Source organism: Neodiprion lecontei, chromosome 1 (genome assembly GCF_021901455.1).
Source record: "Neodiprion lecontei isolate iyNeoLeco1 chromosome 1, iyNeoLeco1.1, whole genome shotgun sequence".
Lineage (NCBI taxonomy): Eukaryota > Metazoa > Arthropoda > Insecta > Hymenoptera > Diprionidae > Neodiprion > Neodiprion lecontei.
Window position 1 is genome coordinate 6,004,538 of NC_060260.1, and position 26,086 is coordinate 6,030,623.

Sequence of the window (26,086 nt, forward strand, 5' to 3'; positions counted from 1 at the left end):
CTCTTCTCGGTACGGGCTATAACGACATTCTCACTAATCAGGAATGATCGTTGTTTTTCCGTTCCGGATGAATGGGAGCGCTATAATCGTGTCAACTACCTCAACCGGTTTTTTCTGTCACGGCCGTATTTAGATGGCTGTAACTTTTTCAATTTCCCTTTTTTATTTCCCTTTTTATTTCCCGAAATAAGACAGGTAATCCAGACATCTAAATCATAATACCTCCTTAAACGCCTTCCGGAAACTTGTTAATTTTTTTTTCACGCCGTAGATTAATTCTCGAATCTTGATATTTTTCGTTTTACGCTTTTTGCGGCGACGCACCGTCGAATCGGTTTGACACGACAGAGAACCGCGAGCTCGGTGGGTGTTATTCGCTTGTTGGAATGGATTTACGGATGATGCATCCGAGGGTATTAAGTTTCCGAGTTGGCCGCGTCGAGTAAGCTGGCATCTCTCCCGTCGTCCCACAATTCTCTCTTTCCAAGGTGACAAAACGACTGACAACGCAGAGCGCTCTCGAGATAAAATTCGAGGTATTTATTGGGGCAAGGAAACGCGACGACTCGATTCTTCTATCAAATTTTTCTCCGGTCTTTCATCGTTCTATCAAACCAATGGATCGTCACGTTTATAATTGACGTTGAAATGATGTGCAATTTTTCACGGCACTCAAAATAATCCAATGAAAAACAAAAAAAAAAAAAAAAACAGTTTGACAAGTTGTAAATTTCACTCGGTGAATTATAAGCTGGACTTAACACTTCGCCAAATGATGCTGGTAACGGTGCAGTGTGTGTACATAATTCAGGAATTCAAGACAAATTTACAGAGACAAATTTTACTCTCTCGTTGAAGCTTCTCGACGATCAAATGTTTTTAAATTTGACAAAACGCCTGCATTCCCGTCCGTACGCGTAACGTATTTTTATCGAAAATATTATATTACGATATTCAATCTTTCTTCTTGAATTCGCATTCTCGTGCAATTTCGCAAGACGACCCGACGACGACGACGACGACGTTTCAGACGGTAAAATACAGTGACTGTAAATTCAGAACTAGTTCTACTTTTACCTACGCGTTTAAAGCTCGGAAGTAAAAGACCGCGTGAGAAAACAATTGAGCATCGCTCGAGCGTCGGAACTTGTAAATTATTCACGTCGACACCGTCGCGACCTTTAACCTTTGGTTGTCAATGGCCCCGTTAACCCAAAGCGGAAATCACCGGCGTCGCGACGTCCTGACGAACAGACCTCGGTAAGAGTATACCGCTATTCCTGCATCTGCTTACGTCTGGTCGCGTAACATCGCTTCACCTTAAAAGGGTAAAATTGATTCGATTCGTTTGCTGAAAGTTTACATCGCGCAAATAACACATGTCTGCGACGGTTGTCCTCTCAGAAAACTGAGTAGTAATTTCTGTAGGTGTGAGGTACGGATCTATGAAAAATTTTCCGAGAAATTTGTTTTTCGGTTTTCTTAATACCTGCTACTAGAGTTAACTTTCAATTTCTGTGTTAATTATATGTATTAATAGTAGTGCTGATGTTTAAAAGATTGAACAGGAGTTTTGAAGAGAGTATACAAAGATATCATAAGGCCTTTTGATTTATCTGGTCTCTCAAGTCCTGTTTAAAATTAATCTGATCAGTTTATACCTAAACATTCGGTTTTATATTAATTTTATTTATTTATTTATTTTTTTTTTCACGCAAGTGGGAAATTAAAAGTTATATTTCGCAGGCGTGTGTAATATTCCTTTCGTGAAATCGTGAATACCTATTCGTAACGGCAGATATATTATTACGTCGACGAGTGAAAACGAATTACAAGTGAAGGAAGATAAATCCAGTGTCAAAACAATACTGTATCAGCGTTAATTGTTGCGTCAAAGTCTACTTCGTTGAAATGTTGTTTCAAGTGAAAAGAAGGTGAACATTTGTCCGGGGAAGTTTCGGTGCTTGGCTCATCGAGTTGTAGAGAGTAATCGTTGAGTGCACGTGACATCGAGTCAGACATTCGGCCCGGTTCCCGCCTTTCGTTGTCAGTTTAAAGGAGAGAAGTGACAAGCATCGAAGAGTTGAGAAGGAGAAGAGTAAGGAAAGCAAAACTCGACGCGTCGTTGTCGCGTATAATAAATACGAGGAAAAAAAAAGGCGATGAAATTTCTTCAATATTTCCTTGCGAGAGAAGTGAATTAGAACCGTTGATCGTGAAAAGTAAACAAAATGTGTTTCGATTTTTCACGTCAAACCAACAACGCACACTCTAACAATTTTTCTTTTCTCTCTCAGCTTTCAAAGCTTTTTCAGCGTCGTTCCATGCCTCGATGCGATTCGCCGCAATTCCGCGCGCATTACCTACATCTCGGTATCGTTGTAGCTGTTATTACTACTCAAAACTCCCCCTCAACCTTTCAGCGATACATCTTAGCCGCTTTGTTTGTCAATGAGCGTTGTAAAACGCTTTGTAAATGTTGGCTGCGCGGGAGTGAGTAAAAGCACGTTACGCAGCGGTTCTTCGCGGTGATAAATTACAAGGCGTATCAGGGAAACAAGGTGGTGGATATGCGTACGTACGTACGTATAATATAAAAGCAACTCTCGGGAGAGTAAACTGTGTGCCAAACGAACATCGTTCGGATAATCGCTCACCGGTAACGGGGGCTTCTATGTCGATCATCGTTCTTTCCGAACGCAGAAGACTCGCTCCGTCGGTAACGATGCGCAGCGCCGCCGCCTCGTCGATCCTTCCTTCGAGGATGAAGTGTTGCTTCAGGATGTCGGGTCGTGGTTTGCCTGTCCGCGAGTCGAATACCTCTGCGACGGTGAGCTTGTGCGACGGCGGAAACGGCACACCTGGTAACACAAAGATCAAACGGAAGGGATGAGTTACGGAAATTGGATCATTTTTCAACCTGCATCTGAATTGTTTTTTTTTTCTTTTTATATTTTGTGAACGTCCGATCACAATCGGAACTGCAAATCCAGGTCGGACGGGTTTTACTTCGGGTTTGTCTGTACGGACTTGGGCCAAGATTTGCTCCGGTAATCTCGGCTCCGATGTTTAATTTTCTTATCTACCGCTCCCATGCGTTAATCTCTCCGCCTACAGCAGCGGTCTACAGACAACACAAAGTGCCGGTCGAGCCGCACGCGTTCACCTATTGTACAAACCCTAGGCTCTCTGGCTGCCGCGCGTGTATGATCAATACAGCATTATACCCTTGTGCATGCAGTTATATGTGTTTAGTATTAACAACATAAATACAAGGTCATGTTTGATGATAATATCGTTGTACTCTCTAAGGCCTGGTTGGATCAATATTTATTCAAGGCATCTCGATGCTTGAGTTGCACGGGATCAGCCGGCTTGTTGCTGCTCATTTTTATTTATTTGCTTTTTTACTTGTCGGGGAATTATTCTTTTATTTGATATTGCCATTGCGAACGCGATATTGCAGCAGAACACCTTCCCTTTCGTCGTCCCCTCCCTCCAGAGATAAGAAAAAGCTGCGAAAGAGGTGGATAAAAGTAATAAAGTGAAAATTTTCACTCCTCTTGAATCAGATTAAAAGGTTGGAGAAAAAGTTGCGCAAAAAGCACGTCTTCGAACCGGCGTGGCTCGCACTCCAACCTTTCTTTGATGCACTTTGTACTCAACAATTATACGCGCGCGATTCAACGCTTCGATTACATGGATATCTACGATCTTTTTAAACTTACTGCGAAAAACTCGTTGCCGCCTGCTCTCTAATTACCGATGATTAATTTGCCGAAATGCAAAAAAAGAAGCCGGGGTAAAAACGACGAAATATAGAGATAAGGGAGGAGGCAACGAGTCTCGCATCACTCGCCGTGCAACCTCGAGAATAAAAACTTAATGAGATACTAGCTCGCTATTATTTTAGACCTTAATTAAAATTTCCTTCCAATTCTAGGATTCAGATTGTGAGATTGGACTTTTTCAAGCTTTTCCAATCACCAAATTAACCGCGGTGACGACATTGCGGCCTTCGTCGCACCCAAGAGTCTACCTGAACGTTGTTCGTCTTGCGGTTGTGATGTTTTACAGTCGGGCAGTGGCGGTGCTGAACGTAATATCTTGGGTGTCGTCGACTTGTTCTTCTTCGTCGAGCAGGGCTTCGCAGCATCACTGCAGGGTTGGAGCTCTCCCTTGGCCATAGCGGAGTGTAACAATTTCCTAGCTTCTTTGAAGGTCGTTTCCATTTTAATCAGAGCATCGACGCAGCTCTCCGTTTTTTTTAACACGTCGTCGACTTGGTCGGGATTGTGCGGATCGGGAGCCGCGTCTGAAAATTTTTAGAATAATCGCCCGGAGGAATTTCGGCATAGATTCTTGCTTGCGAAAAGGCTTCTAACTGCGTATTTCGTCGTGATGCTGCGTGCGAATAACCGCGGCTGCCAAGTAGAATAATAAAATAGGTATATTATACCGATGGAACGGAAGTTGCGAAAGTTTTTAAAGAAAACTTAACCCAGGATGATTTTAACGTTATGTCTGACCGTGGAACGATTTCGGCACTAAAACCTTCGACGAATTTAACCCCGTTTATTGCACAGCTTGTCCCCTTTATCAAACAGCGATAAAACTATCATTCCCCGAGGTTTGATCACCCTCCAAGTTTCACATCGAGGTCTGTTCGTTCTCGAAAACTTTGGTAACTTGTTTGTCGCTTACAGACGTACTCCGTCCGAGGTCCCCCCGCAGCATCGCGATGAAAGATGCTTTTTGTTTTTTCATTAAGAAAAAATTACTCTTTCTCAAATTTATCTTGAAAATCTACGCGAACGCGACGTGTTAAAAGTCCCGATGAAATAGTTAAATTACCTGAAATGCAGCAGGTTTGCATTTTCTTCTCGGTTCTACAGGCGTTCTTCGCCAAGTCGTCCAGGCTCTCTTCGTTATCGACAACTTTTTCACTGTTGTCCGATTTTTTTTTTGAACAACCAACGTTCCAAAACTTTTTGCAAAGATCGTCCACCTTCCGGCAATCGGGTTCCACTTTTTTCGACGTTTCGCACGAGGCGGATGGTTTTGGATCGTCCATCGTGCCGCAGCTGCCTTCCGGCATCGACTTTACTCTGGTAGACTGAGTGAAACCGAAGCGATTTTTTATATCGAACCAACCGTCACTCTCGTTTTGGACTCGCGGACTTCCCTCGGGAGATGAAGAATGAGCTCGCGTCTGTCTCGACTCAGATTTTGAATCACTCACTTTCGATGATTTCTCCCGATTCAACCACCTTTCAAAACCTCTTGTGGCAGCTGAAACAACGCTGCGGCTAATCTGGTATTTGCAAACGTTATATTTATAAGCTTCATCGTTATTGTTGTTGTCGTTTGTAGTTACGGGGAGATTTATTTCTAGCGGATTTCCGTCAGTGGATGACAATCCACCTTCCGCCATTGTGGTGGCTGATCCGCTTGACTGTAGAAATAAAAAAAAATAAATAAATAAAGTCAACTCCCCGATGCTAAATCACAGTTTCTCAAGGTGAGATTGATCGCGAGGCGAAATATTTTATTCTTCACAAAAGTGAAACGAACTTCTGATGGACATTTATATCGTATTACAAAATCTTTTTAGCCAAATTTACACCCAGAGTGATGAACACGTGAGCAAAAAAAATTTGACGAGCGTTTGTCAGATTTGTCGCGAGATTGTCAAAACTACATTACATTTTTTCGCACGATATTTATAGATTTTTGAAATTCTGGAACGGTGCCATGCTCATACATATATATACATAGATATACATATATATATATATACTCACAATAAGTGCTGCAGTGCAGCAGCGAGTAGAAAACAAGTAAAGGAGATCCCACTCAAATGTAGAAACAAGAAAATATTCTACTCGCCTCGTGGCTTTTCGCACTGAATCTAAAAGTAGGATTCGTTCACGTACTTTCAAGTGGTTAAATGTTCTTGCGAATTCTTCTGCTCTCTCTCTCTCTCTCTCTCTGCGAAAACAGGAATCTCAGGTGCAGGTAGCGAAAATTTTTCCCGACACCGGAACGTCGAAACGTCAAAAGATCTTTACACGAAACGTACCGAGCACGTAGAGTAGAAACGGGCCTGAGAAATACGGATAACGATAAGAAGAATACGTGGAAATGTGCAGAGGGACTTCCGGTGAGCTTTCAGCGTCGCCGCGGGCTGCGTTCGAAGCTTCGCTCGATCGAAGAACCTCCAATAAACTCGGGATGTTCTTCGCGTGTCGCATACGTAATACCGCGTGGAATAAGATACGATTCCGACACTTTACAGCCGAAACATTCATTCGGCCGTTACAAGTGTACGGAGATACATTTGGTTCTATCGGCACGTGCAGGCTCGACAGTCTCGTGGCGCCGTTAAATTATTCGAAAATTGTCCAAAATAAGATCGTCTAACTATCGTAAATCACGTACCAACGTGATCCTTTCATTTCCTTAATTCGCGTAACTCTCCGGAAGTTCACGTAATAATAATAATCGTTGTTAATTATCGTTGAGTTTGAATTATTACTTTCGGGTAACATGATTTAGCAGCTTAGTATGCGAACAGTAAGTAGTACTTGAATACTTCCGGATAAATTTGATCCCTTGAATCGTCGACGAGGTAGTTTCCTATCTAAGAACTTATCTTGTACGTGCTCGTATCGGAATGATCGCGAACGAGTGATTATATTATCACAGGTTAACCAACTGCAAAGCTTACGATTAGCTATAGTACAAGCGTCGGCATACCATTTTTATTAATTAAGGATTAATTTAGGAATGGGATTGTATTTATATGTATATATTTATTCACTTAAGACATCGTACAAATTTCAAACTACAATCATACAATATACAAGGAATTAAAATTGAAAACAGATATTATTCCTCTTCGGCTTCTGACAACCGCGAGTCCCAGGTCGGATACTTTCATGAAGCAGGAAAAAATTAATTTACAACCCCACTAATTATAATCCAAGACTTGATAGTACCTTATACAGAAGCTTTTGTGGATTAGCTGATTCCAGCGGGGGGTTTAAAAACGATCGATTTATTTTACGTAATAATATCAAAATGCATATTTCATCGTTGTTTCCGATTCTTGGTGCTGTGCATTTTTCACGTCCTCTGTCATATCCAAGAGGGTTGAGTGAGCTGCAATTGAAACAACCTTATCTCTCGTATCACGGGAAAAATTGTTGAGCAGATCGAAAGAAAGCAAAAAAGAAAACGTAAATACAAATTCACATGTAAGACCCACCAGCTTCAGCATCGAGCCTAACAGCCCAGGCGTTGATTTCGTGAACGCTCGGTTTATCCTCGAGATTTTCGTTGTCTCTGACGTCGAAAATTGACTTGATGAGGGAAAATTTTTTCACGTACGATTCCGTGATCACCCCGCCCGGATCATCGTCCACCTCGATTTGGATCTTTGCCGGTGGTAGAAAGGACCTCGACACGCGGTTAACTTTGTTCAGACGCTTGCGCATCTTCACGTACAGATCACAGATGTAGCTTTTTTGCGTCACTTTTCTAATCGCTGGCGACCACCAGCGATCACGTACCGACGAATTTGCGATCGGAGCCAACTCATTCGGGGATTTTGTCGTGCTCGTACACTCGGAGATAACAATCTCCGACATCTTGGACCGTCTCGGTGATATTCACTGTGCGAAATTGTTCACCCGGCGATCGATGTTGTTCCCACGCGAAGATGATTCGGCTTTTTTTGTTGCGAATGAAACAGATTTGCCAACCTAGCGGAATCGCATTTCCCAACTTCTGATTGCGCCGAGAACTTTCGTACACGCGGACTTGGCGGATAGAATTTTTTTTTTTTTTCCGATCTTCAAAGGTTTCACAGGCCCGAAAGAAGAAGAAAAACCATATTCACGTTTATATTTACTTGTATTGCCTCTTTCGAACAATCGTCAAAATCTCTCGCTGCTCTTCACAGCTGATTCACCAGACATTGATGCGGGCCGAGGATTGATCGGGGATACAATTGGCTTATATACTTATCAGTTGCTTATCGTCCGTTGCTCGGATCAAATTTGCTGACGAGTAATTAGGCAGATCAATGAGCCGCTAAAGCCATACGTGGATGTAGAATGGCGTATGCAACAGACACGTGGGTTTCGATCCTTGTTAACTTGGGTATTTTTATTTTATCGCGTCTAATGTGGTACACGGATATACGTATACGTATAATACGAACGTAGTTCGGGGGCTGATCGATGATAATTTGTTGTAACTTCGCGGCAGCGCACACAAAGCGCGCAAATTGAACGCAGACTTCAGATTTCCAATTTATAAACGACATCAAAGGAAGAACCCTGCACGCATTCCTCAAAGGTTCTCGCTGCACTTACACTATGATTGGAATCGAGTATAGTTGTTACTTCGATTTCTCGTTTCTTTGATCGAGTTTATAAGATTAATACTAAATACGTGTATATTTGAATCTGATTTTTACGACGGTACTCGATCATTTCTGACACGCTCACGAACTGATATTCTTATGATAATTCATACGTGATTTATTAACAACCGCGCACCAAATTCTTGAGGCTATAAATTAATCTTCGCCACGTCGATGCACGACGCGGTCAATAATTCGAATTACGTTAGGTAATATTACGACAAACTGCAGCAATCCGCAAAAGAATCAATTTGTCACAGACCGCTGATTTTGCTATATCTATATTTTAAATCGCGCATTACTCACCGAAACTGCACAAATTATCTGCAGTCCTTCGTTCTGATCACGCTCTATTTGCAATTTTTAACTGCCGTATGTATAGGATGTATTGAAATGTGATGTATTCCCAGAATATTATTTATTAATACAATTGTTTCATGTTTTCACATCAAATCGAACAAATATTTAAAGGCAATGTACTTCCTATTCTGCATGTTGTTTACAATCGGATCGTATCCTATAATCATGATAATAATGCCACTAGCAGTAACAGTAATTAAAATAATAATAGAAATTTTCATCTTTCGTAAAAGAATTCCAGCTCTTGCTTCTGCTCTTACCATTTTTTTTTTCGTTCTTATTTCTGTTCGTTTGATAATAAAAACACAATGTACCACATTACATCATACGAATATTCAAAGCATCGCATGTTTTATACCCCCTGAACTTATATAAGTTTATTAATAATACCGAAGGCAACCTATAGGCTGTTGCCGTTTTATCCCCACACCAAAAATTATTTTACCCGATTCGTTTAATTACGTAATTAAAAATACAATATGGATCTACGCGTGTATGCGTGAAAATTCGAATAGACGAAAACCTCGTAATTTCTATCGGGTATCGTGAAACCTTGCAATTTGCATCCTCTTTTCGTACGATGGAAAAGTTGGAAACGTCGTTAGAAGCTTCTGAAAAAACAATATTCCTCTTTGAAGTTTCCTGGTTAAATCGAGAACCACCGAGTAAAACACTAAGTTGGATATTATTTCAAACGTCTCGAATAGACCTATCCAATGACCATATAATAATCGAACTACTTATCTCCAATTGTTGGTTAATTCTTGCAAAACGTACGTCTGTCTAATGTCGAATCATTTAAAAAAAAATTCTAATCCTTATTTGGGTGGCGGTTAGATTAGTTTCTAACAATTTTCTTTCCTCGTACAAACTCTGAAATCCGCCGAAATTCCATTGGAAAAATTCAATGCCTCTATGTATTTGATAATGATAAATTTTTACACTTGTAATTATTGTGGAAATGGAAAAAAAAAGTTGAATTACTACGCGGTCCTTGGATACGTCTTTTCAAATTTTATGCGATCCATCAATGTTTCACTCGGTACTTCTCGGTTTATGTAGAAAACTTTTGCCTAACGTTTTTTTCTTTTTCTTTTTGTATGCGATTTTCGAGTTCTTCGGTTGTTCGCATTTTCACGTGCAGGACACGGCCATGAGTAAATTCACGCGAGTTGCATATTATACATATACAAGATACACACAAATACATACTTATAGATAGGCATACAAGGCACAAAAACAAATGCACATGTATACATAGACAATTAAAGCTGACAGCAAAGCGTGCAATCTGTCAATTAGGGTAACCCTAATATTCAGTATGCGTTATAGACGTAAATATCCTAAGGTAATAATTATCATAATTAGTCAAAACTGCGCCAAGTTATAAAAATGGCCGGATGTTCAGACTGAGAAAAATACGAAACGTGAGAATTAATTTCTGTCCAAATTTGAAACGTCGGTTCGACGGATAAAATAACTGGCGAATACCTCGGAACGTAGATACTAGGTCAATTATAACTGAAACTTTAGTCAAATATCAAAGATAGAATAAAAATGGAAATAACGTTTCGTTGATCTTGGCGCATTTTTCGAAATATTTCACACAAAAAAAAAAGAAATCAAAAATTAACACTAAGACAATTATTCAACTTTTGGGAAACAATCTCAAACTTGTTGTATAATCGTTAAACCGAGACGAGGATCATCCTTGGAAAACACCGCGTGTTATGTTCGAATTTTGCATTATTTATCATCCCATTGAAACGCGACCAAAATAATTATTCGACACGCGTCAGTTTTGTCCATGAAAGAAATTAAAATTAAAATTGTGACTAAAATTCTAAAACAAGATTTAAAAGAATGATGATATGACTAACTTACAAAAAACATCGAATTAACGATTGAGAGAATAAGGAAAATTCTATTACTAAACTATATAATTAACGATTTCTGTGATAAACTGTAAGTGAATAGCTGAATAAATTTTGTTACAATTTTTAACCAGCGACTTTTAAAAACTGTAGGCCAAAATTTAATTAATATATCCAACGCACGTACGATTCGACAAATGTTGCATTCGGGGCCACGTGAAACTGTAATTACATCGTCGTAGGCTGTCACTGTGTTCATCTGTCCAGTGAGATGATGATGATGATGATGATGATGATGATGATGACGAGGTCAAATACGTACAAGCGAACACAGTGTGACAGTCTATAAACGACCCTACCGCCAAATGTCACAGAGCAAGTAGGGTGTAAATAAAATTTCAGCTGGTAATCAATGCTTGAGAACGTTTGTCTCAGGTCTTAAAAACAAAAGCAGAATCGCAGCGAAATATTGAGATGAGATGAAATCGAGATGTGAAAAAGAGCGGAGATCCGCAACCGTACTTGAAAAATAGTACGTAATATGGGGAGGAAAATTAGACGCGGAATTGCGCCATGACGAATTCAGCTGCGGCTGCAGCGCAGCGACGGACGAAAATAGCGAGACGATAGTTTTTTCAGTTTTTGAAAACGACGTCGTGATATTAGAGGTCGGGTATACCCGGTGAAAAATGCTAATATCCCGGGATTCGCGTCCGGCACTGCGATCAGCCAAATTTTTTCGCACCGTGTTACGAAAATAGCTCCCTCCGCCGAATGGCGATGTGCAAAAGCTTTACAAGTACAACTGCGACATTTGTCGAGCTTCTCCGGGTTCGATTAATTGAACCAACCGAACCTGCAGAATTTATACAGCCGTTCGTAATCACTTCGAGCGTCGAATCTTCGCCGCCAAATTACGGTGATAAAGATCTCGTCGTTGCCTCATCGGGAATCTTTCGTTTCGTATGTAGGACTTGTCGGGTGCGAAGACAGTTTTAAAGCGATGCCGCGGCCGCTGAAGAGCACTGCTTCACCCTATTAACGAGGAAATAACGAGTTCTTGCATTATTCCTTTTTCGTTAAAAAAAGAAAAAAAAAAATCATGCATCTTTTTCAAAATACCGCCAGCCTATCGGATTGTGTTTTTTATTTTCACAATCTCGCTTATCTTCTCTAAGAGAGGCAGAGATACTTACAATTAGACGTGTTAAATTTTATGATGTATTTAATTTATCTCACCCTGAACCGCACCGATTTCTCCTACAAAGCGACGACTATGATGCATAATTGACGATGAGACAAGAATCCCTGTCTCCTAACCAAATCGACGAAAGTTTCAACGAGCGATTCTTTATCATTCTCAAGTTGATGCGGGATGAGGTGTGCTTCATGTTTAAGATGTGCGGATCTCACTTCGTTTTCACAGTCAATTCTTCAGTGAAAGAAATACTTGCCAGGTCGTTGTTGTTGTTATACACCGAACACTCGCAAGGGCGGAAAGACGGTCACGTGTCTCATAAAATTCATGACTCGCATTTCGGAACGAATCTCGACAATGCAGAGTAACTGAAACGATACGACGGTGAAAATATAGTTACGGTTGTTATCTTTACCTGTAGATCTGATTTTACTTGACGATCAAATTATTATTGCGGGCATTCGGAAGTTCAAGGAGAGAGATATATACTGACCGATACGATTGTTTGTTATTCAAGATTAGGAAAAAAAAATTACAGCAAACCGCACGCAATAAATAAAATAAAATACAATAAAAATTAAAGGTTTATAGAGAATAATAAAGAAAAGAAAGTGATTTGGCAGTTAAATTAGTGCTCACTCTCAAGTGAAGTGATTGGTTGTGGTGAACTTGCCACTCGCAGAGATAAAAAAAAAGAGAGAGAGAGAGAGGACACACGAACAAAGTTGACTGAGTATTTCTCAGCGGATACGTTATTGCGGTGTTACGTTGTACGAGATATCAATTGAAAATATTCGCAGTCTTTTAAACGAGGTCGAAGTGACTCCCGGCTTTCAGGACTCGTACAGCAACACTCGTGTCAAACACTGTCGAGGGTATGTCGCTGCTTGAATAGACGGCTTGCTTGGGAATTGAATTCGTACTTCGTACGATAACCGCGATCCGCGTATCGAGAATTTAAAAAAATTCAGGCCATAGCTGAACAGCTGAATCTGCGGTAAATCAATACATCATTTAGAAATGTTTTCACGGTTGAAATTGGCTGTTTCTACATCTCTCCTTTCTCACATCTCACAAGTATTGGGGGATTAGCGACGAACTCGACGTCAGAGATCAGAAATTAAAAATTATAGCTTTAACGACGGTATATTGAATTATATTTAACTGCTTACGTTCGCGCGAAGTTTCTTGTTTTCCAGGACAATCCAAGGCTCGTTTAACTCGTACGATGCTCGCAGTTACCTCTGATTATTTATCGGAAACATTTTTGTTTCAGGTATCCTCCAGCACCGTCCAACCGGAAAAGAAGGAGGAGAGCGCCGTAAACGGTGAGTACGGTTACTACTCTCATCAGTATCCAAGTATAACACAGACAACATCCTGTTTTCAAATCGCAGCTTACGATCGAGCAAGTTCGTTTCGAATCGGCGACAAAATAACCCTCCATGTGTATTACGAAACATCACGATGAATTATCTTTTCTCTTTTTAATACTTCCTCCACTTCTTTCTCTCAAATTTTTTTCACCACCGCTTCGCTGCTATCAAGCTATCCAAAAACAACGTGAGAAATATTGTTTTCGATGATTAAAGCGGAAGAATCAGACGCAATTCAAAGGGTAAAAATATATGTCCCACGAACGGAGACTCGTGAGTGAAAAATATTGAAAACGAATGCTTGCGCGATTGTTTATTCGAATTCAAAAAGCTGTCGCAGAGATCGGCAAGCCAAGAAATAATATCGACGCTGAAATTTCGGAAGAATTTCGTTCGAGTAAGTAAACGGATTACCCGACAGGCGGATCTCCGTGTACCGTTTCAACGACGTCGTCCGACTTACCGACCTGGACGTTTTTTTCATCTAGAATGATACACGCTTCGACGTAGCGAAGATTACGACGAGCACTGTTCTCCTCTTACAGCGATAACAGCGAGTAGTAGTAGAATTAGTAGTACTACAGGCGCTCTATTCGACTAACGAGAAGCAGGTATGCAGGTATTGCAGATACCACGTGATGCTAAAGTGCGAACTTGGTCCAATCGTGAGTCACTGGTTTTATTTTAGCTGCAGCCCGTCAAGTCTACCGTAAAAACAATCCCGGTGAAAATACAGCTAAATAATAAAAAATAAAAAATTGGCAAGCGATATAACAACAACTTCGCGTGTCGCGGCGCAGGTAGCGAAGTGAAATTTACAATAATTTTTATCGCCGTTTGTTACAGCAGCATCTATTACACCGGTCAACACGAATCTTGAGTCTGGGTTCCGGATATCAAATCTTTATTTTTTCCTTATATATATGGATTTTAAGAAAGATTACATGTACTGCCAACCAGTTATTGTACATCGAACTTGAACAAACTTCAGTTCTCCATTTAAATTTTTTTACAAAAGTATGTCAAACGCGAAACTGAAGTTTGTTTAGTTGTTATTTACAATGAATGTTTGTGAAAATAGGCGATTCTGCTTAAAATCCAAAATATCGTTCCGCTGTCTGCAAAAGCAAACTTTATCCGACAAAACGACGCGATGATAAAGAGTTCGCGTCGCTCCGCAACAAACTGCGGACAGGGTTTCATCCGTCAGTCAATTAGATATTCTCTCACCGCCTGGACAGCGCCGTCCGTATTGTTCAACGATGACTGTCACGAACTGGAATGTCATACGATGAAATTCTGCAACGGTATTTCAAACGTGAAGATTCCGCAGTCGTGGGCGGGACCGATAATTGATTTTCACTCACCGAATAGCTCCGTTCGCTGCTGCAGCAGCAGCGGCAGCATCGTCGTTACGGTTTTTTCATACGGCACAAGTATTCGACAGTTTTATATTCGGAAACATGTGAGTGTCACGTGACGTAAATTCCCTCGTCCAACGAATCACGCGTGTTCAATTGAAATACCCAGGTGGTATTATACGGATTATAAGCGGAATGAAACAGGCCGGAAAATGGAGATTTGCTTACGTCGAACAGATAGTCCATTTTTTTTTTTCTTGTATTTTTTTCCTTTTTTTCTTTACCTGTGTGTACAATACACGCCGTGCGAAGTTCAATGTCGTCGGGTGTACCTGATACGAATGTCGCGTTACGTAAAGCCGCAACTTGATGAGGACAAGAAGCGCCGTTTATACAAATACCGTTATTACACGATTGAAATTTCTACGCGATAAAACAAATAATACAACGAAACGACACGTATTTTCAATATTTCGTCTCAAGCTGCAGAGGGATACGCTTTTCGGTTCTCAGAGAGGAAACGAAATATCAAAGTTGTTTGTTTGTTTGTTTTTTTATTTTCTCACAACGGGAAATAAAAGCGCGCCTCTTGTTCTTGTATTTCACATTTCGCATCCCTCGCTCTCTCCCCTTAAGTGTCGCTATTCAGGTCGGCGTACGGTGAATAAATCTGCGGAGCAAATCCCGGGGTTCGATCGATCCTCACGGACACGTATGATATTTTATTCCATTTCTGGTCGTACATGGGAACCGGCTGTTCGGTTAGACGCGTATCATCGAGAGGGATCGCATGCGGTATCAATTCCGCGTCTGTATAACTCAATTAATTCACTCCGCGCTAATTTGCGAGCTAGATGAGATACCTACTCGATGCAGGTTATTACATACCCCACGGTGCGAATTCTCCGCTTTGACACGCATCGACGAATGCTGCTCCTGCTTCTGCAGGATATTGTATGATGTAATATACACGTTTACATATGCCAAAGTATACATTTCGAATCGATTGTTGTTTTGAATAAAGTTTCCTCACGCGTTTGCATGGCTAATATTATTACTCAACGATCGTTTCAATTGCATATTTAATATTACGAATGCGGAGAGACTTTTTTTCTTCGTCGTTGAATGAGAAATGATAAAACGACTATCGAAATATTGTCGAAATTACTTTGTATATTTGCATGAATAACAATTTGGTGCCGCGTGCCTTAACGTTCGTTGGCGCTGATTTATACGATGGAGAATTTAAAATACCGGCTATAAAATACTCGCTACAAATTATATAGCGTGGCAGGTACGATCTCGTGCAATATCCTTGATGCCGACACTCGAGGCTAATTTGCCGCGTTAAGAATTGAAAAAATTTTGTCCGGATGTGAATTTCGAGCGATTTGGAATTCGCCAAGTCTTTAGTCTCGATTCGTTTATTTGTTTATTTATCTTACTTATCGTCTCAGTTGCACGTGAATAGGTACACGCGTCGACTGCGAGGTTGTTGCACGATAGCAAACAACTGCTCGTTACAAGATTAGATACAAATTGACGTCGATGTAATCGCCGATAACGATCTCGAACTAATTCGATACGGTTATATTCCAGCCGGTGTTTCGTTTGGGCACGTTACAGCACTCGCGAAGAAAGATCATCTCTCAAGATTAATTGTCTGTTCGTCGGTTTACGCAGAAACAAAACAAAAAAAAGAAAAAGAAAAACATTCCACCTGAGATGTTATAATTGAATAAAGTGTATGACGTATAGATTGGTTATCGTAAGATTCTCTACATTGGTGATGATTTTAATTATTGGATTAGAATTTGTCACATACTGATCCGGTTTTTGGGCCTTGACAGGTGTGTGTTCGGCGAAACAATCCTTACCTGAAACAAAGAATCAAGAATATGTGGAGTTTCAGTAAACTGCTTGTCGATCGTTCGATGATGCGTTTATGTAACAACAATCTAACTACAATTACGATGCTGCTCCTACACATATTATACACATTGCGGAATTGTTGTTGCCGTTTCGAACGTGTGCTTTGCACGGCATTGTGGGATGAGTTTAACGAGACTAATTGAACGCGAGGCTGAACTGACAAATTTAATCAGCAAACAATCGCTGCGATGAGTCTTCCCCAAGAGCATAATACACACTTACCACCCACCCATGTATTGTGCATAATAAATTTGCGACAGCAACTATCATAGGCAGGTAATCGAGGTGTCGTCGATTTAAAAAAAAAAAAAAAGGAAAATATAACAAATTCATGCACTTTGCATGGGGCGAGGTTAAAATTCCGAATTTGAAATGTAACGAAAGCGCCTGATCCAGAATTTTTTGGTGGCGAAACTTAAAGTAAAGAAATCTAAGTTTGACGAAACATCAAAGTTTCGGGTGGTCGGAAACCCGACGTTCAAAGTTCCGAAAGTGCAAATTTCCAAAAGGACAAAAGGCCGAAAGGGTGTAACTCCGACAAGTCAAAGGTCCGGAATTGCGAACATGACAAAATTTAAAAATCTAAAACATCTAAATTCCAACTGATTGTAGATTTTCAGTTCCATGAAATTCAGGCTTAATGAAATTTCATCACTTTGATCTTTCTTTGTTTTCGATTTTCGATATTTTTGCGCTCGGAATCCCGTTGATTCTGATTTTCAGTTTTTTTTTTTATTGTTTACACCCACTCGTTGAGTAAACTACACTGTGTAAATTTTAATTTTCGGAACTTTGCTTTACCGTAACTTAAATTTTCGGAATCCCGTATAATTCGGAACTTTGAGCCGTCGATTTTCCGACCATTCGGAGCTTTTTTGTTACCTAAAAGTTCGATTTCTTTACTTCGAGTGTCGCCAGCAAGTAATTTGGATGCTTTCAAATTCGGAACTTCAATCCCGCCCCCGTTTTCATTGTACCGAAATTATTTATCACGCTGCACGTGCGGAGTGAAAACTGATAATTGAAAATTGAAAATTGAAAATTGAAAACTGAAAAGGGTTAAGAAGGTGTTGATATAACGAAGTTGGGAAGAAGCCCGAGATATATAGGTCGCGGGATGGACCGCTCGGAATATTGATCGGTGCAGTCGACGAGGTTCTGCCCCCGAGGATAGTCGAGGGTGGTCGAGGGCGAAGAGCGAGGAGGCGTTATGCACCGCTGCTTTAAAACAACCTCGTATGCGGAAATATCGCGAGGCGAAACCCCGGTTTCTCTTTGATCGGTTAATTAATCAACTATCTACGATTATACGCGGCGTCCGACAATTTTCAAAGTCTTTCGCGCTTCGCTGAACGAGGAGCGAGCAAACGGCTCCCGTCTTCTTTAAATTACCCGACTTCTTCTCACGCGACTAATCGAATCGTCGTCGGATGGAATTTAACCGTACACTTTTGATCTCGAAAATTCCGTCACTTATTAGATCGACTACGAATTAATTCCACCGATTCTCCCTCTCTCTCTCTCTCTTTTTTTGTATCGAATCAAATCCGCTCCTTTGATATTCTCGAAAGTATCCGGACCTACGCCTTATAGGAAGGTTACCGGAGGCAGAATCGCTGAAGGGAAAATTATCGACGGGTAAAAAGAGAATTACTCGTACTTGACAATTTACTACCGCGTCAATGAAGACGAAAAGGCTGATTCCTTGTCATTTTTTCAACCGGATGCGGTAAACTCTTTTCACTAAACTTTTGAGAAAAGAATAGTCTGAAAAATAAAATCGGGGCAACGTTTTTGGTTTAAAGATTTGTTTATTTTATTTATTTCTTTCATTTTTGATATATTTTTTCCTCTTTCCCCGCAAACTTTCACGTCAATTTTATTAAACGATTCATGAACGTAAACTTCGACGCTGCACGGTTGTTGGTAATTTTCCCTGCAACGTTCAAATCTCGAGGGACCCCGAAGGCTGCAAAACGAGGCGCCGCCTGCCTAGTCGCTGCAACTTTGTACAGTTTCGCAAACTCCTGCATGGTATATATGCAGTTTACGAACTAAGTTAAATTCGTGTACCTGCACTGCAACGTGTTGTTGTTATTATACCTGTACTGACAGGCTACGTCAGACGCGCGATTCAAACCTTGGTTATAACTTATAAGCCAACTCCAGAGTGACGGGATGTCAATTTCAGTGGGAAATTCAGCCAACCTACGCTGCGGTAAGCGATAGCTTTTTCCCCTGGCGACCGTCATTCTGTCCGAATTACAAGTTTGCTGTTGCAAAGTATTCGGTTACGTTTGTCGTTTTATGTTAGAATAAAGAATTCGAGGATTACACGGTTTGCGAGGTTTTTTTTTTTCTTTGCAAACACGTCTGTACACGAAATAAGAAGTACGTAACCTTACACAAATACATGGCTGCGCACGTTATCGTAGAATAATTGTTGTTCCCGAATGGCAGACTGGCGCGGCGTGGCGTCAGTGACACGTTTAATTAATTTACCATATATGCAGATGTACGCCGTTCAACAAACGTGTATACTATGTATATATATATATGTGTGTATGTATATATATATGTATACAGTATATTAAATATCGTAGGTAGGTTCACAGCGTATTTAAAAGGACAATTATGTGATTGTCTCTCAATCGTATAGCTGCATCTGCGAGTAAGAGAAAGACAAACGTGGCACTGCGTGGATATAACGGAGACGAGAATCAGCTGTTGCAGAAGACCGAAGGAGCCTGTACAAACGAGTTATGCAATTTTTTTTCTCTAATAACGAAAAAAAAAACAACAGAAGAAGTAAAAAACGTCAGAAGACAGACGTTTAAAAATAGCCATGCGTGTATGCGAATCGTAAATTCTCAATTTTTTCAATTCAAAATTATCATTTTTACTGAAACACAGATTGTTTTCGAATTCGTATAAATTCGTGCGATTAAGTAATTTACGTTGACCCGTAAACTGCGAGTTCTGATTATTTCAGCCGGTTTTTTATTATTGCAAGGAGTTTTGGGAAAAATTGTCGTCACGCGACACGATCGTCGGTTGAGCTGCAATCGTGGTTTCGATGGGAAGAGAAGAGGAGCGCGCAGCGTGTCAGTGTAGTAAACAATGGCTGGAAATAGAATAATTATTTATCCAAGCAGAACAAGCCTCGCGACCGAATAAGCGAGACGAAACGAAACGTTCATATCCCCGGCTTTTCCGTTCCCCCCGTCTTATTACTGCCGATTCTGCTGATGCCGTTTATGCTGATGCGCACTTTCAGCCTCCGAAAATGCCATCTCAGTATCGATGCAACGTCCAACGGTTAATCGGTCGTTGCGAATTTACTGTTTTTCGTAGAATTAGTGCCGTGTATAATTAGATCAGTTTAGATACACGTGCGTGTACAACGCGTACTTTTAATATCGAGCACGAGAATTCACGGATTTCGGTGAAACACGCGTGAAGATTGTACCTGCCCTTTTTCACGTCTATGATGTTACCCTCGATTTATACACAAATCGCGCGCTTGTATGCATCCGCAAAAATAGAGCTCCTATTTTTATACGTATAGTATACCACTCTAACGGGGTTATCAAGAACAGACGAGCTGTACGAAAGAGTATAATGAAATTGAAAAAGAGAATTTTTACATAGGTGAGGATTTTATACCGAAACGATGCTGTTTCAATCGTTGTTTTGTTAGTTGATATTGACTGCACGCATAACTTGTAGGTAAAAACTTTATCCCTCCAACGAAAGACGAAGGTTACACATTTTTTTTTATTTCTTTTTTTTTTTTTCAATTTTATTTGAAGAGTTTTTCGATATTTCTCGCTGGATCGGACTTTTTTCTGTTCTTCTATCTTGTCAAAGTCAAGAAGTTGTTGAACAAACGAGACAGAGACAGACACGTTTCTGAGATGAAAATCTGCTCGTGTCAACACGCATGTTAGACAATCGTTCAATCCCTGGTGTAATTTAATCGCGCGAACGACATTTATAATAATGCACACAAAGGAAAACCGAATCTCGTAACATATGAAGAAGTTTGCAGCATGCAATAAAAAGTCTGAATACGAATCGAAGAAAAAAAACAGAATTTTTGATTATCTAGAGAAAAATCTTGTTGCAAGTAGCACGTGTTTTATTTCTTTTCTCTATTCCTCGATCCCCTCGGGCCCCTCGATCACATTCAGGAAAAGCATGCTCGAAATATTTCTCACAATCAGTTCCGTAGCTCTTTGACATACGTAATACAAGATCCTTTTGAAATATGAAAAGATTTCAATCAAATAAAAAGGGGCTGTGCAAAAGAAGGACGTCAAACGCGTCGAATGAAATCCAACCGGTTTGAAACCTTGTGGTAAAGTTTCAGAAAACGTACCAACAATAATCCCGATGGTGTTTCGCACAAGTCGAGTCTGTGAACGTCCCTTTTTTTTCCCACCCACGCTTTTGCAATTCTTTTTTCATCTCTCCCGCTCCTTTGTCTCTTTGTATCTCATTTAACACCGGTATAATCGCACATCTGCCCATAACGCGCCTACGGTATAATGAGGCACATACACGATATAGAGTGAACAAGAAATATTTTATTTCGCCCGGTAGTCGCACAACGCTTTTTCGTGCACTACACACCAACGCGTGATACCCGCGATATTTCTTTCCCCGTTTTTTCCTCCTCCCCTCCTCCCGCCCCTCCCACCTCGTGCAGTCTAAAAATATTCCTAACCGACCAACTCCGTCCGCGAGCTTGTAGTAGGTACACCTCCTACCTACGTCTAGCGGCTCTTTTCTCGGTTACTCTCGAAAGCTTCGAACCTCTTTTCTTGGGGAAAAGTTGAAAAGTCAGCAGGATCACGCTGACGAGACACGCGGTGGATGATATCTCTCGTGAAAAGTAAAAAGTTTAAGAGGAATTCCCGTATTTACATGTATGGTACGTGTTATTCAAATTTCCATGTTTTTTACACCAAGTAGTTTTCGTCGATAAATCGTACGGATATGCATAGTTTTCATCAGCGAGGAATCGACCGGTTATAAACGTCCGACGGTTGGTCAGATTCGTCAACGGGACTCTTTGAGAGTCGGTTCTTGGTCTGCGGTTAAGAGAGCCAAGTAGAGAGAGAGAGAGAGAGAGAGAAACCAAAAGTAGACAGGCCTCAGACGAAGCGTAAACGGATACGTCTCGCAATTAGATAATACGATGGGTCTGAATATTGCGTGTGTGATGAAAAAGAATTGGACGCCACGCTCTTCAATTTTAAGCCTAAAAGTCTGCCTCGCACGCCCCCGACGACGTTAATGATCGACCGCTTGAACCGTTGATGATTGTAAAACTGGCGTGCATCATTCTCTTTCGGTTCTGTCGACATCAATTGAGCGACTGTTCGAATCGTAGATTTGTGATTTTTCTCCGAACACGGTAGCAGCAATTCCACTCGTTTATTTAGCGATGCTCGCTAAGCTAAAAATAATCGTTATACTCGATTAATCGGGTAAAAATAATCGATTATTTTTGGGCATTGTTACGAACTGTTACACCACCGTCACACGACTCAATTTATTCTTTTACTTTTTTCTTTTTTGGTGACTTTTTAAAAATAATAAATTCAGTTTCCACCAATTCCTAAACATTTTTATAATCTTTTCTCGCGTAACTTTTCAGATTTTTCTTTCTTCTACCAAATTTTCAGCAGTAGCCCAAAAACTCCGAGTGCAATGGCTTCGACGTTACTTCGGAAAGGTGCAGAGTGGTATCCAGAAACAAACAAATACGAGCTCAAGTTGTATTCGAGAGTAACAATATACGATATGTAATGTGCCGAAGTTACAAGAAAATTGGGAATGACGGCGGCCGTCCCATCGCTAAATGAAACCGCATGTTCGAATGTCCCAATTCCCCACGTGTGTACCCAAATGTAGAAACTCGCACGTTCACCTCTCATCCCGTATAATTTCAAGGGTAAACGATCCGGTTGTTCCGGCTCCATCATCCGAGTGTGTTACACCCAAGACTCTCTCTCTCGTCGAAGCCGCGAACTCGTGGATTAAAAATGGATCGAAGACGGAGGCTTGATGTGCCAACAAGTGGACGGCCGCGGATTCATTTATACCTATGGATATATATTTTTAGCCGGCACGAAAGCCTATTCTGTCCAATCTACGTAGCTACGTAGATGCGTGCATACCTACACCACCCGCGATTCCGCCCACGTGTGTATAATGTTACCCCGTCTCGCCGCGACGATTCCCGAGCAGCGTGTCTCTGTTACACAATACTCGCACGCGTGCAAACGCATCTCTTGGCATCGTCGTACCGCCTTTGAATATTTCGTCACAACGAAGCGAAGACTCCGTCACGAAGTCGCGTCTGGATCTCATTTGTCCTTAGAAATTATTCGGATTGTATAGAAGATGTACCTACGTGTAAAGTAATCGTGAGGAAAGGAGAACCAGGAATAGGGGAAAATCGTGCCATCGATGATGTACTCGATCTGTTCTCTCTTTTCTTTTTTTTTTCTTTCTTTCTTTCTTTCTTCTTCTCTTCTTTTTCTACCGGATACTTTCAGATTCGCCGTGGATCAAAGAAGCGGACTACGGCACGCGAATTTGCATACACGCGTCGCGTTCGCCGGCCATTAAACGCAGGTAGAACCCAATCACGAATGTAACGGGGAACGAGGGGCAGGAGAAGCCGACTAATTTGGAACCCGGCCAGTTTGGATTAATTAAATTTTTATCCGCGAGCACCCGCGTTCTCGGGATCTTGATCGTCTTTTTCCTGTACAACTGCGGCTGCGGTGGAACTCGATCGGAAAATTTACTATCACGGGTACGTAAAACAGTTTTGGGCGCGGATAGTAGAAAAATCGAAGAAGCGACTGAAAATCTTGTGCGGCGGAGGAGGTTCGACGCCTCTTATCCAGAACCTTTTTTTTTATTTCGGAGATACAAAGGTCTGGGTCAATCGGTAGTTCCTGCGTCTCTGCAGCTGGGGAGATAATCGTCCGCACGTTGCAGGGCGTTTGGGCAGCCACAATCCGCATTTCGTTCCCAAATAAGCTCCTCCGAGCATCTATACTTAGCATTTGCCTGGTCATGAATGGAGGGCCAGAAGAAGGAGTCAGACTCCAAGGCACGTATATTCCTACTATTTATACACGCTGCCGTCTTTCAGCGCGTACGCGTTCACGAATGCAACTTAATGCCTCTTGGCCGTTGTTACACCTGCGGCAGCTTGCGGCAGCCCGCAGCCAATGCCAGGTTTACCGTCCCTGCAGCATACGCGCACGTTATTAGGTGGAAATATAGTTGGAATCGATCTGAAAAATCGCTTGGTGCCCGCGATCGAACAAGTCGCAAGGATCCGTCCTCTGCCATTTATACTGGAAATATTTTCTCCGTTCGTCTATGCGCCACCCTATTTATGCTGCAGTTGTAAAGACACACCGATAACGAGCCTCGGAACTTGACCAATTGCATATTCAAGATTAGTACGCGGGAACAAAAATGATTCACGGTGTCCCGCGGAGGGTTCCCCTTATGGTTTTTAACGTATTATAAGATTATAGGGCATAATACCGACAGATTGGATTAACCTACTGCTTTATTCACGAAGCCTAATCCACTTGCTGGAAGCGATTAAGTATTTACGATGATTACGATTTACGTGATGCGTATCTATCGTTTTCATACGTGTGTCGAGGCGGTCTTTATGCCCCCCCCCCCCCCCCCTACCCTGCGGATATTTAATCGATAGTTATTTCCTCGATCGATTCGTTCATCGGTACCTGTTAAAAATTTTCGGCTACGCGGCCGCATCCCAATACCGATATGGTATATGGTCGGTTAGCTGCTCGGAGTTAAGCCTTTCGAATCAATCCTGAGACATCGATTTTAACTGCTTCGTGAATAACCAGAAACCACGATCGTGAAAGTAAAACCGGTCTCTGATAGTTTGGAATATGTGTAATATGGCATCGTATAGGAATTTTAATTCGAAGAAAAATTGTGATTTGCAGAAATCGAGACGAGATTGATCAAATTATCATAGTATATTATAAACTATAATATAATGTATAAACATATATTATAGTTAACTGTAAAGTGAAATTCACAAATTTCCCCTCTTTGACTCTGGATCATTACGTAATCTGGACTGGAACGAGAGATCTCGTACGGTAATAAGAGGGAGGATTTCGGATTGAGAGATGACGCACGGCTCGAAAATTCAAGTTTGCATTATTAAAACGCGACAAGTAAGGTCACGGGCGGAAAGTTTCAGAAAGAGGAGCGTTTCAGTAGCTGGTTCCGGTGGGAGGAAAGCTGATGCGAATCCGCCTGTATCTCGTTTCCGGTATGAGGATAAAAAATACAGGCGAAAAAAGAAACATTTTTAAGCCCATTACGAGGGGTAATTACTCCGGTTATTACATCAAATCTCCCCCGACGATCCGCAGTTATTATAATACGCGCGAATCGCGCAGGGCTCGGAATGCTCGGGTCGTTTTTTTGGCATCATTCCATTCGCGGAGTCACGTGGACGTCGCCGCGACGGATGATCGCGTAACTCAACCAGCTTTAAGATCTTCGGGCAGCCGTTGCGAATTTTCCAAGAAAACTGATTCGCTCGGTTTGTTTTATTGTCTCCCCGCCCGGTAACCGTTTTACATGTTTTATTTATACACGCGCCTTAGGCAAATTCCTGGCCGAGCAGTAAGAGGAGACGGTATTAAATCTTGACCGACTGTGAACGGTGCAAACCGTTGCGGACAACTGCATCCATCCACCTTCGGCTATAAATAATATATCCAAAGTCGTTCCCGCGATTACGAGCGAAATTTTTGCAACCTAATGTACGAGGTATTCTAATCAAGGTACGAAGAAATCGCGAAGAAATTCCCGATTCGTGAAATTCGAGTATCGAACGTTTTCCCAAATTTTTTCAAATTTTCTTTAAAAAAAAAAAAAAATAACAAAAATTCGAATTATTCCCAATTCGGTAAAATAGCGTGATTGCCGTCGATAAATTACACTTCGTTTTCTCCGATGTTGACAATTTGCCGGAGCATCTAACATCGGGTGACTCATACAATACTCCGTGTGATAAATATAACTCATTGCCCTCAGTTCGCATGCTCGTTCAAATGACAAGCACTTGGGGGGGGGGGGGTCTTTGATGTTTCATTTAACGAGTCGGATTGACGAATTTCAAATAATTGAGTTCGCGTTTTCGATATTTCCCCACAGAGTGCGGAGGTTACAACTTGCGAATATTTAAAATTGTTATTAACGCTGCGTGAACTTAGAACTAAAAGTTCGTACAAACTACTTTTCAACAACAACTATTTTACCTACCTACGTACTCAGGTTAAGGCGTCTTTGAACACGTTATATTGCTGTATGCTCAGCTGCAACGCGGAAGGCAAACAAAGTTACTCCAGTAAAAATACATACGTACACTGAAATAGAAGCTCTTGTTTTAACAGGCGCGCATGCCGGCGGTGGGGGTTTGCCGAAGGTGATATGTATTATGTTCCCTAATTGGATTGGAT

General features: G+C 41.2%; 2 protein-coding genes and 1 long non-coding RNA gene across 16 annotated transcripts in view; all 3 read right to left on the minus strand.

Annotated features, from left to right (window-relative positions):
* Positions 1-26,086, minus strand: part of LOC107225073 (serine/threonine-protein phosphatase 2B catalytic subunit 2) — a 109,833-nt gene that overhangs the window by 68,027 nt on the left and 15,720 nt on the right. For 6 of the 14 annotated variants that reach the window (XM_015665389.2, XM_046743980.1, XM_015665388.2 and 3 more), the window contains exons 1-4: positions 5,805-6,081; positions 4,855-5,455; positions 4,040-4,315; positions 2,658-2,861 (exon numbers count right to left, since the gene is read on the minus strand). In XM_015665389.2, coding sequence (XP_015520875.2) covers positions 2,658-2,861; positions 4,040-4,315; positions 4,855-5,434 — 1,060 coding nt within the window. In that variant the 5' untranslated portion in view covers positions 5,435-5,455; positions 5,805-6,081. Of the gene's footprint in view, positions 1-2,657; positions 2,862-4,039; positions 4,316-4,854; positions 5,456-5,804; positions 6,084-26,086 lie in introns of those variants that run through there. The other 8 variants (XM_046744007.1, XM_046744006.1, XM_046744003.1 and 5 more) reach the window with 3 other exon arrangements.
* On the minus strand, positions 6,818-8,219 carry LOC107225074. Its single transcript, XM_015665392.2, has 2 exons — positions 7,271-8,219; positions 6,818-7,164 (listed from the first exon to the last, which is right to left on the minus strand). Exons 1-2 carry the CDS (start codon positions 7,650-7,652, stop codon positions 7,079-7,081), a joined length of 468 nt encoding a protein of 155 aa, XP_015520878.1. The 5' UTR covers positions 7,653-8,219; the 3' UTR covers positions 6,818-7,078.
* The window catches only part of LOC107225075, a 31,264-nt gene continuing 14,010 nt past the window's right edge, over positions 8,833-26,086 (minus strand). The window contains exons 2-5 of the long non-coding RNA XR_001525680.2: positions 16,426-16,477; positions 13,036-13,411; positions 11,905-12,231; positions 8,833-11,700 (exon numbers count right to left, since the gene is read on the minus strand). This is a non-coding gene — a long non-coding RNA (uncharacterized LOC107225075). The remainder of the gene's footprint in view (positions 11,701-11,904; positions 12,232-13,035; positions 13,412-16,425; positions 16,478-26,086) is intronic.

Coding starts and splice junctions, on each gene's coding strand:
- LOC107225074 (XM_015665392.2), bottom strand. CDS start 7,652: ATGTCGGAGATTGTTATCTCCGAGTGTACGAGCACGACAAAATCCCCG. Junction 7,165..7,270: donor TAGGCTCGATGCTGAAGCTG/GTGGGTCTTACA, acceptor TTTCAATTGCAG/CTCACTCAACCCTCTTGGAT.